Raw genomic sequence first — 16,446 nt, 5'->3', positions numbered from 1 at the left:
TGTTTCCCCTGTCCCACACAGGAAGGAGAGCCACAGATCCACAGGGGCCAGGTACTGTGGGTATAGTTGGAAACATGATGAATCCCAGAATCATTCTTGACTCTGCTCTGGGAAATGAAAGTAAAAGGCTTAACTTTGGGCCTTAAGGAGCTAATGGATAGGTTATAGGGAAAGACTTTCATGAAGCACTGGAAGACCTATTTAAATCAATACCGATATAGTATGTATCCAAAACAAGGGAAAGATCGTGGTGGCCTATAGCTAGGTTTATTCTTACAAATGTGGTTTTAAAAATCAACTTTCCTGGTGGTCCAGTGGTTAAGAATCCACCTGCCAATGGAGAGGACACAGGTTTGATCCCTGCTCTGGGAAGATCCGCCATGCCTTGGGGCAACTATGCCTGTAAACCCCAAATGCTGAAGCCTACCCCTCGAGCTGGTGCTCCAGAACAAGTGAAGCTACCGCAATGAGAAGGCCATGCACCACAAGGAGGAGTAGCCCTGGTTCCCCCGTGCTGGCTGCAGCTAGAGAAAGCCCAAGCGTAGCAATGAAGACACAATGCAGCCAAAAATTCAATAACAAGTAATTTTTAAAAAGTCAACTGTGAAGAAATTGTAACGTTTAAACATGCATTCCAAGTTTGGGTAGGGGAGGAAAGGGAAGGAAGAAAGAACAAATAAATGAAGAGAATGGAATGAGTGTAAATACTGTGATTATTGGAGACACAGACTTTGTTTTGAATACCACTGATTAGGCAGCACCTGGCATAGTGCTGCTCCACGTAGACATTTATATTAATCAGGACTCCGCTGCAGTTGTCAGGAATCCACCTGTAATCGATTTACAGGAGAAAAAGTAAATGAATTTATTGACTTGCATAGAAAGTTCAGAAATAGTTTAAGTTTCAAGGATACCTAGTTACAGTTAATCACATAGCTTCAGGGACCACCTTTTTCTTTGCTTTTGAGAAAGTAAGAGTGTTCCTGTTTCAGTAATAAATCTAATTCTAATTGGCTTAAGCCAAGAATAAAATTATTGCCTTTTGTAACCAACAAATTCAGAGGTTTTATATAAGAAGGTTCAACAGTATATCTGATAGGCATTCCAAAAGAGGGGAAAAAGCAATAATGGCCAGTAATTTTCCAGAATTGAAGAAAGATGACTCTTTACATTGAAGCCACACATCAAGTCTTGGGAAAATAACATATACATATAACACATACATGATGAATTTAAACGAAGAGAAAAATAATGATCTTAAATAGGAGCAGTTAAAACATAACCTAACTAGAAAGAAATGGCATTTACAATGGAAGCCATATTGTCAAAAGTAAAAATATCCTGAAGATAGCGGAACATTTATAGTACAGAGGGGAAACTGTGGACAACCTAAAAATGTTATAACCAAGTAAGTCATCAGTCAAGAATGAGGATGTGATGTAACACACCATTGCCAATCCAGACAACACCCTGAACAACCTTAGTACCTTCCTGTCATGCCCAGCTAAGGACTGAAAGGAAGTATTCATGAGTCCGTAAAATATAAACAGATTCTGGGAAGAAAGTAGTACATGAATCTCAAATCTCCATGAATCACCAATTCAAAACAGACTGTATAGTGAAACCAAAAATGCATGGATGGGGCAATGTTTACAAAACTAAATAATAGATAACGCCACAGGCCCCCGAATACAAGAGTATGAGATCAAACCACAAATGCAAAATTACATAGTGTCAATGCCAGAAAAAATCAGATCAAAACTGTGAAGATACTAAGAAAATTATATAAAACGTGAAAGAGAAATTGGAATTTAAAAACCTTCAGAAAGTAACAATTGGGGAAAGAATTACAAATAAGGACAAAAAGTAGTTTCAGATAAATACTGATCTAGAAGGAACACGGAAGTAAATACAGATGATGCTCAAGAAAACTAGGCTTTGAAGATGAGATTTCAAATAAATAAAACAGGTAGGAATGATTTTAGAGAAAAGATAAATATTGAGGACAAGTAAAGAAAATCCAACATATGGATTAAAAGTTCTTGATAAAACCATAGCTAGCTAACAGAACATAACAGATTGTAATTCAAGAGAACTTTCCCTGAAATAGAACATATGTACATATATTCTATTTATATATATATTCACATATATATTCATATGTGTATTTGAAGTCTCATGCTGAAAGAGTATACTATGTACCTGAAAACACTGAGAATAAACAAGATATATTCTAGGTAGTAAAATTACTATACTTTACATTTCTTAAAATGGTCATTTAGGTAAAAAAATATTTCTGAAAGAAAATTGGATTACCATAATACTTCAAAATTACTGCTTCATGTGAGGAGAAAATGGTGAAATATCTAAAATATTCAAAGAAAGAAAATGAGAACCAAGAGCTCTGTGTCCAGCAAAACTGACTTTCAAATATAAAAATGTATTTGTTATCAAAATGAAAGAACTCAGACTATCATTTATTTGAATTTTTTCCTGAGGAGTGAAGCTCAGTAACCAAACTTACTCACAGTGACTTGAAATGTTACATTTAGAACCAAGACTAAAAGAGGGTTTGTCTCAGTCAGGGTCTAGTCAAGAGATAGAAACTACATAGTAATTTGAACCGAGGACTATGTTCAATACTATGAAGAATTATTAATAGAACTGGAATGAAAGGAGGTTGACTGCAAACAGGCAAAGAGAACACTTATAACATATGGGAGGAAGAGTAGATACGGAGAGAAGCCACCACTCTTAAACTAAGAAACACCCTGGCCCTGGCCCCTGACCCCACGCCCCACCTACCTCCTCCTTGAGGAGGGCATGACTGCAGCTCACTGCCGTGGCCCCCATCAGTCAGTCAGTCAGTCAGTCAGTCAGTTCAGTTGCTTTGTTGTGTCCGACTCTTTGTGACTCCATGGAGTGCAGCACACCAGGCCTCCCTGTCCATCAGCAACTCCCGGAGTTCACCCAAACTCATGTCCATCGAGTCGGTGATGCCGTCCAGCCATCTTGTCTTCTGTCGTCCCCTTCTCCTCCCGCCTTCAGTCTTTCCCAGCACCAGGGTCTTTTCAAATGAGTCAGTTCTGATCTCCTTTAGGCTGGACTGGTTGGATCTCCATGCAGTCCAAGGGAGTTTTCTCCAACACTGCAATTCAAAAGCATCAATTCTTCAGTGGCCCCCATGGAACCCATTAAATCCTCCCTGGAGTTCTAGGAGAAGCTATCCAGAGAGAAGTGACTTTATCAGAGTGTACTGCAAAGTGCCCAGAGCAGCCACTTACAGGAAGGTGATATGCCAGCAGCATAACACTCCATGAAGCCATCTAAAACATGGTGTTTTGGGGGAGACTGCCCTGGGAAGCTGCTGCTTGTTGTGGGCACTGCTGGAAGGAACCACTGGCTCTGCAGGAGAGCCCAAAGAGATAAGCACACAAGAATCAGAAAGAGAAGCCTCTTTCTTCTCCAGTGCCTCCGCGCCTCCACTCCCAAGAGCATCCTCCATTAACAAAGCCTAACATTAAACCAGCTGATATTGGAGAAGTATTTGCAGAGTTCAGCTCCATTATTGCACAGTAAACAAAGATTTGGAGCTGAGAGCCACAAAGAGTATAATCTGAGATGGATTTATAATCTGAAATATTGGTACAAAATTACTGTAAAACTCGGGAGGAGTTTGGGAAGAGCATTAGCAAAAATTTAAATTTTCAGTGTATTGATGATGGCAATATTAGAGGAAATGGCAACCCACTCCAGTATTCTTGCCTGGGAAATCCCATGGACAGAGGAGTCTGGCAGGCTATAGTCCATGGGGTTGCAAAGACTCAGACACGACTGAGTGTGCGCGCGTGCACACAGACACACACACACAGACACACACATATACATATATATATATATAATATGGGGTGAAATGAGTAATTATCATGAGTATCAAATATCTAGTTTCCTGCATTATTTTCACTAGTAGTGTTCACTCTTACCAGCTAGACTCTAGTTTTGAAATACCAACTCCCACTTAAAGAAGCAAAGATTACTTGGAGAATTGGATGATTCTAGATCTGGGGGAGGAAAAGTATAGAATCAACATAATATATCTTGTAATACCAGAGAGCAGAGGAACTATTAAACACTTCTAGGGTCACGTCCAGAGGACCCAGGAAGCCTAACTTGAGAAAGTTCTCCATTGGTCAAAGATGGGACAATTTGAGTTTCAATAAGGGTAATAATTAGAATGGATTAAATAAGTTTACATAAATTCATAATAATGTGTAGTCTTACCAAAGAGATTAAAGCTGAATCTGATCAAGCCTCTGGATTCAACTGCCAATTTACAGGAAATAGAGGACAAAGACATACTGAAATACGCCATTAGTATGAAAGTTGCTCAGTCATGTCCAACTGTTTGCAACCCCATGGACTGTAGTCCATGGAATTCTCCAGGTCAGAATACTGGGGTGGGTAGCCTTCCCATTCTCAAGGAGGTCTTCCCAAGCCAGGGATCAAACCCAGGTCTCTTGCGTTGCAGGCGGATTCTTTACCAGCTGAGCCACAAGGGAAGTACCATTAGTGCACATTCTGCAAAATCCAGACTGTGGGGAACCCAAGTCAGACAGCTGAGTTCAGTAGATAAATTGTATGAAAAAGAGTGAGGAGAACCATTAGATTAAAGGAAATAAAAGACATTAGATTAAAAGGCATCAAATTATCCTGAATGATACATTAGAACAGTTAGACTAATTGATAGTTTCAGGACATTACATTAACAAAACGTAGAATACACATGCTTGTCAAGTGCACATGGAATATCCTCATGTTGTTGTTGCTCAGTTGCCAAGTCGTGTCCAACTCCTCACAACCCCATTCATTGCAGACCTCCCTGTCCCTCACCATCTCCCAGAGTTTGCCCAAGTTCATGTGCATTGCATCTGTGGAACATCCTCATACCACATACTAAGACACAAAGCAAGCTTCAACAAATTTGAGAATATATAAATTATTTCAGTCAGCTTTTCTGACCACAAAAGCATTAAACAGCATGAAACTAGAAATCAACCACAGAAAAAAAATTGAGAAGAAAAAGATTACACTGAGACTAAACGACATACTACTAAGAACCCAATGGGTCAACGATGAAATCAAAGAGGAAATTTTAAAATACCTTGAGACAAATGACAATGAAAACACAACCATACAAAATCTATGTTGCTGCTGCTGCTAAGTCGCTTCAGTTGTGTCCAACTCTGTGCGACCCCATAGATGGCAGCCCACCAGGCTCCTCCGTCCTTGGGATTCTCCAGGCAAGAATACTGGAGTGGGTTGCCATTTCCTTCTCCAATGCATGTATGCATGCTAAGTTGCTTCAGTCATGTCTGACTCTGTGCGACCCCATGGACAGCAGCCCACTAGGCTCCTCTGTCCATGGGAGTCTCTAGGCAAGAATACCGGAGTGGGTTGCCATTTCCTTCTCCAGTTGGTTATGGCTAGCCAGCCCCAAGTAGGGAATTGGGGGGACATTCCTAGCTGCTGCCAAAACCATTTGTTTTGAGGATCCTCCCTGTTTCTCCCCTGCTTGGCACTGGTTGCCAACTTACGCTTTTCTTTGGTGGAATGGAAACTTGCATTTGGGACGAGGTGACACACTCCCAAACCAGGGAGATCCACTGGTGTGCGCATGGGCACCTTCCCATTTGTGAGTACTAATGCTGTTTGGGCATTCTTGCCAATTGGTTCTGACGGCCGTTGAGGACTGTTTGTGAGCACTGACTGCTATTTGGACTTTTTTGCCAATTGCTTCTGATGTCTGTCTGCCTTTGAGGACCGTTTTGAAGCATGAAGTACTATTTGGGCCTTCTTGCCAATTGATTCCGACATCTGACTACTGTTGAGGACTGTTTATGTTGGGGAAGTGTTTGTTTGGGATTTCGTACCGGTCACCTTCAAAGAGTGTTTGTAATAGCTGTGTGAGTGTGCATTCTTTTTGTATGATTGGTACTCTTGTTGACTTATATAAAATGGTCCATTCAGGTTCAATTCATTAAGAAAAATTTTACCCATGAAATTATGACTAAAAAGAAATGATTTTTTTTGGACAATATATGTTTGGCAACAGTATTCTTTAGAGTCTGGAGAAGATAGGTTAAGATGAAATTCTCGAAATTTAAAAAAAATACAAAAATGCTTCATTGTGCATATGCTGTTAGGGAAAGCCAGCTTGATAAAACACTTTCTTTCAGACCCTGAGGAAACAAAAATATGCCTAGCAGAAAATCTGAAGTTAACACTTATCATGTCCTTGAAATACAAACACAGTCCACTTTGCCTGGATCTTCAGCCTTGGGTTAATGGTAAAAATTCAAATCAAAAAGAAAAAAGAAAAGAAGGGAAGCCTTTTAAAATTGAGTGTGTAAATTTGGCTATTCTGACTGATAAGTTTAATTGCAATGCCTAATTCATGAAACATAAAAAATAATGAAACAATGAGATCTCTGTTTATCTGGATGTTTGTATGTCTCAATATGTGTTTTTGTCTTTGGATAATATTGCTGAGGTTTATTTGTAAAAGAGCTCTATTTAATTGGCCTTAAACAGAAATAAGCACTTATAAATCGAACAAATCTAAATTTACCTGCTTTTGTCTTCTCGTAAGACCAAGAGGGAAACTAAAGATGTTTTGGTTTATTAAACATGTATGTTGTAACACTGAAGAAAAATTATGCTATGAAAAAAGTTTTTTTTAAGGTTATAGAATATGTTCTTAAGTTTGCCAAATAGAAAATGCTGGTGTAACATTTTAATCACTTGTTTCTTGGTTTTGTTAATGTATTCAAGGATTAAAAATTGTGATATATCAAAATGTTAAGGGAACCATTTTAGTATGTAAAGCAAGTCAGATATGTGTTGTGTGTGAAGAAAAGGTATGAAAAATGGAGATGTTCTTGGTTAGAAAAAAATGATAATAATTTTGTCCTACAGTTGTTTCTGGATGAGGAAATACAGGACAAATTTCTTTGGATCCAGAAGATGATAAAAGGTTTATTAAAAAGGAACTCTGAGAAAAGAGTTTTGTATGTTGTCAGGATTAAGATTAGACTGAATTAAATTAGGTAAATGAATTTTGTTATTAACAGTAAATTGATGCAAGACTGAACTTGGTTTTGTCTCTCTGTTAAGAAAGCAAAGTTCTCCTGGAATATTGATCTGACTTTGATTAACACAGACTTCTAATGGAAGATAATTGCGTTGTTTCTAACCATACTTTTGACCCTAATATTCAAGATGGAAAAGTTGTCCAGTAAAGATGTTACAGAGTATAACTACGCATGATCTGTAGCACTGCTGCCTTTGATTTACTGCTTAAAGCACATGTGCAATGTTTGTGTGACAGTTGGGTATAGATGATAAACTGTGTGGCCTACAAAGCATTTCCTTATTAACCTCTGAGCCTGTTCATGGTATCTGATTAGTTTCACCCCAACATGGACAACTAGGCAAACATATAAATAAAAAGAAGGCCTAGCAATGAGAGATGTGGATGGGCCAGAGCAAGCAGAAGAACCACTCTGGCAACGCTGGAAAAATATATTGATTATCAGTGCTTCCTATGAAAGGAGTTACAGTTAAAAGGGGAAAATGATGGAGGAAATTTTCACATCCTGAGGTGTGGGGAAGTCATTCTGACCTTTACTTTGAACTTTAGGCTAGCCAAAGCAGCCTGTTTGTGGCCTATGAAATATATATGTCCATCTGCTTTAACCATTAAGAGAAAAATATATTCAGAGAAAAATACAAAGATGAATTTTTATTATTATCCTCATTTTAATGTGTCTAGTGATTTTCCAAAGTTTGTCCAGGTACTATGAAAGTTTATTCCTGGTCTTGTTCTGTACCTGTCCCTCCTCCAAAGAAAAGCAGGGATTGAAATGGAGCAGGACCATATGGTCCTTGCCCTCCAGTCCCCAGCCCCAACCATGTCTTCTGCCTGCCTTTTGCCTGTGGAAAACTTTAGTCAAAGAAGTTTAATCAGAGAAGAGAGAAATGTAGAAACAAAGGATAACAGTCAAAGGAGACTAAATAACAATAATGTAGTCATTCAGCAGAGTCAAGGCCCTTTAGTTCTTTCTCAAGGGCTGTAGATAATATTCTGAGCCATAGCCTGTGAGCTGTCTTATAGATACTAAAACACCAGGTGGAGAAGTTAACTGCAGGATGACCAGACTGTACCCAGGAAGTGAGCTGCTGCAATTCCAAGAACTGGCCACAAAGAAACGGGAACAAATGAACCCTGGAACTGGAGATTAACTGTACCTAAAACCACCAAGATGACGCTGGCCAGACCACTGATGATCAGTTTGAAGATGACTGTTAGGGATGACTGTGCTATTTCTGCATGTGGCCGCCCCCCACTTCTGTTTATAAAATTTCTTGCCCCACTGCTTGTTGAGAAGGGAGGAGTTGGCTTTTGGACTGATGTCCCCTACCCTCCCCCACCCTCAGTTGCTGGCATCTGAAAGAAAGCAAATTTTCCTTTCCACCAACTTGGCCTGCTTACTGGTTTTTGAGCGACAAGCAGCTGGACCCACCACACTCTTTCTGTAACACAAAAATAAACACAAAATAGCTTAAAGACTTAAATATAAGACACGACACCATAAAACTCCTAGAAGAGAACGTAGGTAAATTATTCTCTGATACAGACCTAAGAAAACATTGATATTATCTAACTCCCAAGGCAATAGAAATAGAGACAAAAATTTAAAATGGGACCTAATCAAACATGAGCAAAGGAAACCATAAACAAATGAAAAGAAAACCTACAGACTAGGAGAACATATTTGCAAATGAAATGACTGACAAAGGCTTAATTTCCAAAATGTTAAAACAGCTCAGACAACTCAATATTAAAAAGCAAATAACCCAATCTAAAAGTGGGCAGAAGACATAGACATTTTTCCAGAGAAGATGCACAGATGCCCAAAAGACATGTGAAAAGATGCTCAACGTAACTATTGGAGAAACGCAAATCAAAACTACAAGGAGGTACCACCTCACACCAGTCAGAATAGCCATCTTTAAAAAGCCTACATATAAGAAATTCTAGAGAGAGGGTAGAGAAAAGGAAACCCTCTTACACTGTTGGAAGGAAAGTAAAATTGATGCAGTCGTTATGGAGAACAGTATGAAGCTTTCTTGAAAAGCTAAAAATAGTGTTACCTTATGACCCAGCAATTCCACCCCTGGGTATGTATCTGGACAAAATTATAATTCAAAAAGAAACATGCATCCCCAGTGTTCATAGCAGCACTATTCACAACAGCCAAGACATGGAGACAACCTAAATGTCCATAGAGAAATAAATGGATAAAGAAGACGTGATATATATACATCTTCGTTATCATACACATATATACATACAATGGAATACTATTTTCCTTTGTACACTTCCAAGGGGTGAAAGGGTGGGAGACGTAAGGGTTGGGAGCTTGGGATTAGCAGATACAAATTATTATAATAGGATAAACAATAATGTCCTACTGTATAGCACAGGGATTCAATACACTGTGATAAACTATAATGGAAAATAATAGGAAAAATAATATGTCTAACTGAATCACTTTGCGGTATAGTAGAAATTAAGAAAACACTATGAATCAACTATACCTCAATAAAATATTTTTTAAAAGACATCAAATTGAAAAATAAGAGTAAGATGATAGAGTCTAAATATATACTTAAAGAGTTTTTTAAATTGTGACTATCATAGTTAGGATAGTGACTACTTTTGGGTCAGTGAGGGGTTTGTGATTGGAATAGAGAACACAGGCTTATTGTGTGGCCGACAAAACTCTGATTTGGGAAGCAAATACAAATATGTTCACATGGTAAAAACCCATCAAGCTGTTAGTGAAAGTGATAAAAGATGGAGAATTTTTCATTCACATACCTAAAATCTAAAGGACATACTTTAGTAAGAGGGAAATGGAACTCAAAAGCAAGGGATTAAAGGCAAAAAAGAAAAGACTTTGAGAAAATCAGACCCTAAGGATCTAATTCCTGAGTTAAATAAATTTGGGAGTCTGGAAAAGCATGGTGAATTGACCACATTCACTCCTTTTCTTTCCAAAGCACCCACTGAAATGAAACAGAGGAATAAAGTTATAGAATTAACAAGGTGGCTGCAGTTTTGCAAGACAGAAGGTCACTGACTTGAGGACAGGCTCAGAACTTGGAGGTACATATGGGTTCTTTGGGAACTGGTAGTGGAGTACAGTGTTCACAGGGAAATGATAAGTGAGTCTGTATGCTGAATATATTTGTGTGTTCATTCGCCCAGTTGTATCCGACACTTTGAGACCACATGGACTATATGGACTTTAGCCCGCCAGGCTTCTCTGTCCATGGAATTTTCCAGGCAAGAATACTGGAGAAGGTTGCCACTTCCTACTCCAGGGAATCGTCCCGACTCAGGGATCAAAGCCCCGTCTCTTGCATCTCCTGCATTGGCAGGCGGATCCTTTACCACTGCACCATCTGGAAAGCTGAATATGTGTGACTCCCCACACCCCAATTTTTTCCTGTTCCTTTTTTTGAAATCCCATCAGCTAAACCCATGCCTCCCAAACTGAATACTGGAGTGTTCTTTGGAGAAACCAAATGGTTGCTGAAAAAGCCTTCTATATGTTGCCATTTGGAGTACCAAGAGCAAAAGTTTGGTTTACCAGCTTATCACTCCACCCTGAAACCTATTAGTATATAAAAATAAGAATAGAAAAGCTTATGGAAAGAAGTCTCCTACACAAAAGTGAAATCTATAGATCTTAATCTATGAGTTGTGGAGCATAATAATTGATGAGTATTTGACAATTAAAAAGATGATTGGATAGATATACGGAAGACCTGGAGGGCTCCCCAGGTGGCACTAGGAGTAAAGAACACACCTGCCAATGAAGGAGACATGGGAACCTGGGTCTCCTGCATCACAGGAGGGTTTATTACTGTCTGTACCACCAGGGAAGACTGAGCTTTACTTCTGAAAAAGATCCTGAGGAGGCTGCAAAGGAAGAGCAGGCTGCTGCTGAGAAAGGCTGTGACCTAGGGAGAATTTCGGGGTGAACGGACTGCTCCAGCTCCTGGGCTGATGGCTACTCAGCCTGAGGACACAGACTGGTCTCGAGGCGCACAGGTGCCCCCTGTAGACACAGACCAGCAGTTCCCTGCTGAGGACTGGAGCTCTCATCTGGCCACTGGAGTCTCATCCGCAGCTTCCACCCCTCAGGACCCTGAATGAGGAAGAGCCACCTCCGAGTGGGGCTTAAGCTGCTCTCCTACAGACTCTTCAACAGAGAGAGGAAATAAGGATGAGAGGAAAGAAACCGTGAAAAAAATACCAAGAAAAAAAAAAAAAAGACCCTGGACAGGAAACATTAATCACAGTTACTACTCAGCCCATCAGCAAATAATATTTACAGAGTCATAATAATATCAATACAGTTATTTTAACCAGAACTTGTGATGTATTTACTATGAGAGAATGGGAAATAGAGGAAGTAGGGGAGGGGATGTCAGCTCAGGGCTGATCTCATTAAGTCAGTCAGTCATTGACATCTCAAACTGGGACTTCTGTTCTGTCATTCTGAGTCATGGGATGAGTGTGCGACCCGAGCTCAGCAAGTTGGATGGGCTCACCTGGGACTTGGAAACTTGAGCCAAGTGATCCAGGGATGGCACAGATGTAATGCCAGCAGAGATCCCTGATAAGACTTTTGATTAGCTCTTGCTACCTGCATGTCTTCAAGTTTAGAGACTGATGTTCTTCTAGTAAATTCCTCTTACATGTTAAGTTAGCACAGGCTGGTTTATGATCTTTTAACTAAAGAAACTTAATTGGATTCAGCCATTAAAGAGTCATCGCTGGCTTTACCTGAGTAGTTCCTTGGGGTGAAGGGCAAAAGGCTGATTGAAGGTGTGGAAGGAGACATGGTACTTGCATTCTAATCTTCCAGGAGTTTATTTTGGAAGAGGAGGCATTAGGAAAGTAGCTAATAATTGTAAGCCATGTTTGAATTCATGAAGGAAATGGCAAACCACTCCAGGATTCTTGCCTGGAGAATTCCACGGGCAGAGGAGCCTGGTGGGCTACAGTCCATGGGGTCATAAACAGTCAGACATGACTGAGTGACTAACATTTTCACTTTTTTTATGTTAGGGTAACTGAGGAGTTCCTAAAAATTGGGCAGCCATGGAGCTGTTGTTTTAGAACTGATTTCTTTAATCTTTAGTGATATTTAGTTTATCAACATATTTCAACTGTTCTTCTTAGTAATATTGACAAACCCACTGCCTGATGACAAATTGCTTTTGTCTGATCTGATATGCTGGTGGAAAATAATTTGAAAAAAAGCATATAACCACTACCAGAAGTTTCATCTGAAAAGATGTTCCATGCACCCAATAAAAGATTAAATATTAACATAATTTGATTTCTTTTAGAAATGTACATAAAACAAGGTATCTTTTCCTTCTCTAGCCAGACTTGCAGCAAGTCACTATATGATACTTTTCTGCCCTCCAGTGGTTGTCAAACAGCATTAAGAAATTTATCATCTGCTTTATAATATTGTTTAAGAATACATTCTCTTCGTAACAGAATTTTTGGAATTCAAAGTGATTTATAAATGTGTCAGCATCCATAGAGGCACACGATATTCTTGAAAATGGGCAGACTCATAAAGCAACATTGATCTCAGTGTAAACTGACTTCAGACAACCAGTAGGTGGAGGAATTTCCAAAGCTAAGAACCACCACACTCTTGAAACCCGATTTCAGAACCTGAGATCTTAAAAATCATCCCTCCAATTTTGTCCATTTATACGGACAGAAACCAAGAACTGTTGACTAGCTCTGAGTCATGTATACACATACACTGTTGTTGTTGAGTTGCTAAGTCGTGTGCAACTCTTGTGGCCCCATGGACTGTAGCCTGCCAGGCTCTTCTGTCCATGGGATTCTACAGGCAAGAAAACTGGAGTGGGTTCCCATTTCCTTCTCCAGGTTATCTTCCTGACCCAAGGATTGAACCCATGTCTCCTGCTTGACAGGCATATTCTTTACCATTCTGCCACCTGGGAAGCCCAGACATATACATAGTGCCCAGGCAATTCCAGTAAAAAGAAAGACTATTTTAGGTTAGGATTAGATTTTACTTGTGAAATATGAGAATTGGGGGTGAGGTGAAAGCTTTTTAGGTATGAATGGTTTGATCCTTGGGTTGGGAAGATTCCCATTGAGAAGGGGAATCTCCAAGGCATGCCCACTACCCACTCCAGTGATCATGCCTTGAGAATTCCATGGATAGAGGTTACAGTCTGTGGGGTTGCAAAGAGTCAGACATGACTGAATGACTTTCACTTTCAACTTTCAAGCTTGAGATAAAAAGCTGAAAATAAGTAGGGTGACTATGATGTAAGGGAGGAAAGAAGCCAGAAAGAGAGAGCCCCGGTGAGATGTTGGAAAGTGTTAGGATATACAGAAGGGTCAAGAAAGGGGGCTGAGTTTGCCTTTTGTACAGTCAGCAATGGAACACTGTTATGAAACACAAAGAAAAATATTTATAAACTATTGAGTGTTGATACATCATGATGTACATGAAAACCACTCATTTGCCTCTGTCTGCACGACTGAGTGACTTCACTTTCACATTTTACTTTCATGCATGGGAGAAGGAAATGGCAACCCACTCCAGCGTTCTTGCCTGGAGAATCCCAGGGACAGCGGAGCCTGGTGGGCTGCCGTCTATGTGGTTGCACAGAGTTGGACATGACTAAAGCGAATTAGCAGCAGCAGTAGCTGCTGCTGCTCCTTTATTTATTAACACTGGAAGCAACCAACCCAAGGAGAAAAATCATGGAAGCTTTTGACCACCAGATCAATTCAGCCCTCATCTCACTAACTCAGATTCTTCCCTTGAAATTTCCCCCTTGACCTTGCGTACCTCCTGCCAAACTTCTTCCTGAGCTCCCTCCACAGCACCATTATTACTTTTTTTACATGGTTTTTCTTATCTTCATGATAAAGTGAGATTCCCCCTGAAGGCTAATTTGGAGTGATAACATGTAGGACATTAACGTGATATCAGCTTCATCTAATGCCAACTCTGTTCTTGGCCCCCATCATTCTTTTTAAAGAATGAAAAATTCCATAATTCTGCTGACTTCTTCTCCACTTTTTCCTTTATCAGAGAGTTTTGTTGATCTTCTAAATTCAATATCCTGGCTCATTTGACTCTCATTTGCTAACCATGATAATATACATGCTTTTTATATAGTAGGCTGCCCTACCTCCATTCTGTCAGCTTTGTGCATAAATAGGCCATATCATATTTTTACCTATCAGACTGGGAACATCACTAAGATTGATGGTACCCAGTGTTGATGAGATATGGAAAAACAGATTCACTCATAGTTTGTGGAAGTGTAAGATTGCACAGCTTTTTAAAAGGGCAATTTGGCAGTACTCATTAACATTAAAAAAAACTAGACTAGTGACTCATTAATCCCCCTTTTAGAAATCTACCTTGTAGAAATATAAACACTAGGGTACAAAGATGCAAGTCAAGCATATTTCCTGTAGGATTATTTATAATATTAAAACAATAAAAAAATGAGCTAGTCATCAAAATTAAAAGATTAGAAAGCAGAATGATAGTATAACTTGTCAACAAATCCAATAACTAGTTGTTTTTTTTTTTTTTTTCTTTTTTCACTTACGAAAGGTACTCTATGTTTATTTAGAGTCACAAGCAGTTGATTGACTCAATGTGACTCAGACCACAAAGACACCATTTCTCCTTCACTCCATTCTGGGTCCTGGGCTTGGCTGGGACCCAGTGTGGCAGGAGGGCTGCCCGTGGCCCCTTCACAGGTTCACAAGCTTCTCATTGAGGGCAATTTGTGACTGTGTGAGGTTGGCCAGATATGTCACCATCAACAGGTCGTTGATATTGCTGTTGAGCATGGTCTGGAAGTCCTCAGGAACTATTTTGGGTACTTGGTTAACCAGACTCATCAAGAAGCGGCCCACGGTATTGTCGGCTGACACCTTCCCAGACAGCAAGTCCTCCGCATACTGCAACACTGTGCTGAGGGCGTCCTGGATGCGAGCGGAAGCCCCGCCCACTTGCTGCAAGTCACTGGAGAGGCCGATCACCCGGTTGGGGCTGAAACAGGTCTTCATGATCAGGTCAATTCCTATGCGTTCAGTGTCGTAGTATGTGTATTTCACTGTTAGAGGGGTGAACATCACCCCCATGGTCCTCCCAGGAACACCCATTAAAGTGCTGACGTAGGCCTTGATGCTCATGCGGCCATTCTGGAGGCTGGTGTCCACTGTGAGGTGAATGGGGTTGGGGGCTTCTCGGCTGTAGTACTCATGGATCAGCACTGAGTGCTCCGTGATGTCATGGCCTGTAGCGTACCAGCTCAGGATGAGCTCGTTTGGAGAGACTTTCTTGTGCAACTCATACATGTTCTTAGCAAATTCCATGTCAACAGCCACCTCATCTTCTGACTCATTGTGTGGCACTGAAAAGCAATTGGTGACTTCCACTGAGTGCTTGTCAACGGTTCCCAGCAGGGTCCCGATAACTCGGGCAGCTCCCTCGTTGCGTCGCTCGTAGCTGTCCACGATGGAGGCCAAAATGACCGGGTGCAGCCGGACCACGCGGCCGCCGGGGAAGGGGCCTGGGAGAGCAGGGCCAGAGAGAGACTGTGCGGGGGTCTGCGCTGGGGCTGGCGCTGAGGCCGGGGTCTGGCCCGGAGCCGCGGTCGTAGCCGCTGCTGCTGCCGGGTCTGAGGATGACGCGGGAGCCGGCGATGAAGCTGGAGCCGGAGCCGGCGATGGAGCCGGGGCCGAGGCTGAGGCTGGGGCCGGGGCCGGGGCCGAGGCCGAGGCCGGAGATGAGGCCGCAGCTGGGGCTTCGGATGGGGTGGCGGGAGGCGCGCTCGCCGGTACTGCTGGTGTGGCCATCTTGTCGAGAGCCAATAACTAGTTTTCAGAAAGGAAAAACAATACATAAAATTCTGGCAATGCTAATTAAGAAAAAAGAAGAAATTACAACTAAAACATTATTAAAAGGTATATGTTTTTTTTTTTCCCTTGGGTGATTTTATTTTATTTTAGTTTAGTTTTTTATTTTTTTAATTTTAAAATCTTTAATTCTTACATGCGTTCCCAAACATGAACCCCCCTCCCACCTCCCTCCCCACAACATCCCTCTGGGTCATCCCCATGCACCAGCCCCAAGCATGCTGTATCCTGCGTCAGACATAGACTGGCAATTCAATTCTTACATGATAGTATACATGTTAGAATGCCATTCTCCCAAATCATCCCACCCTCTCCCTCTCCCTCTGAGTCCAAAAGTCCGTTATAGACATCTGTGTCTTTTT

The 16,446-nt window shown here is 40.8% G+C and overlaps 1 protein-coding gene across 1 annotated transcript; it reads right to left on the bottom strand.

The window, feature by feature from the left end:
* On the bottom strand, window positions 14,754-16,030 carry LOC102172503 (eukaryotic translation initiation factor 3 subunit F). Its single transcript, XM_005696838.3, has one exon. The coding sequence runs from the start codon at window positions 16,022-16,024 to the stop codon at window positions 14,915-14,917; it is 1,110 nt and encodes a 369-aa protein (XP_005696895.2). The 5' UTR covers window positions 16,025-16,030; the 3' UTR covers window positions 14,754-14,914.

This window comes from Capra hircus, chromosome 23, assembly GCF_001704415.2.
Source record: "Capra hircus breed San Clemente chromosome 23, ASM170441v1, whole genome shotgun sequence".
NCBI lineage: Eukaryota > Metazoa > Chordata > Mammalia > Artiodactyla > Bovidae > Capra > Capra hircus.
This window is presented reverse-complemented; position numbering and strand designations above follow the sequence as displayed.

Coding starts and splice junctions, on each gene's coding strand:
- LOC102172503 (XM_005696838.3), bottom strand. CDS start 16,024: ATGGCCACACCAGCAGTACCGGCGAGCGCGCCTCCCGCCACCCCATCC.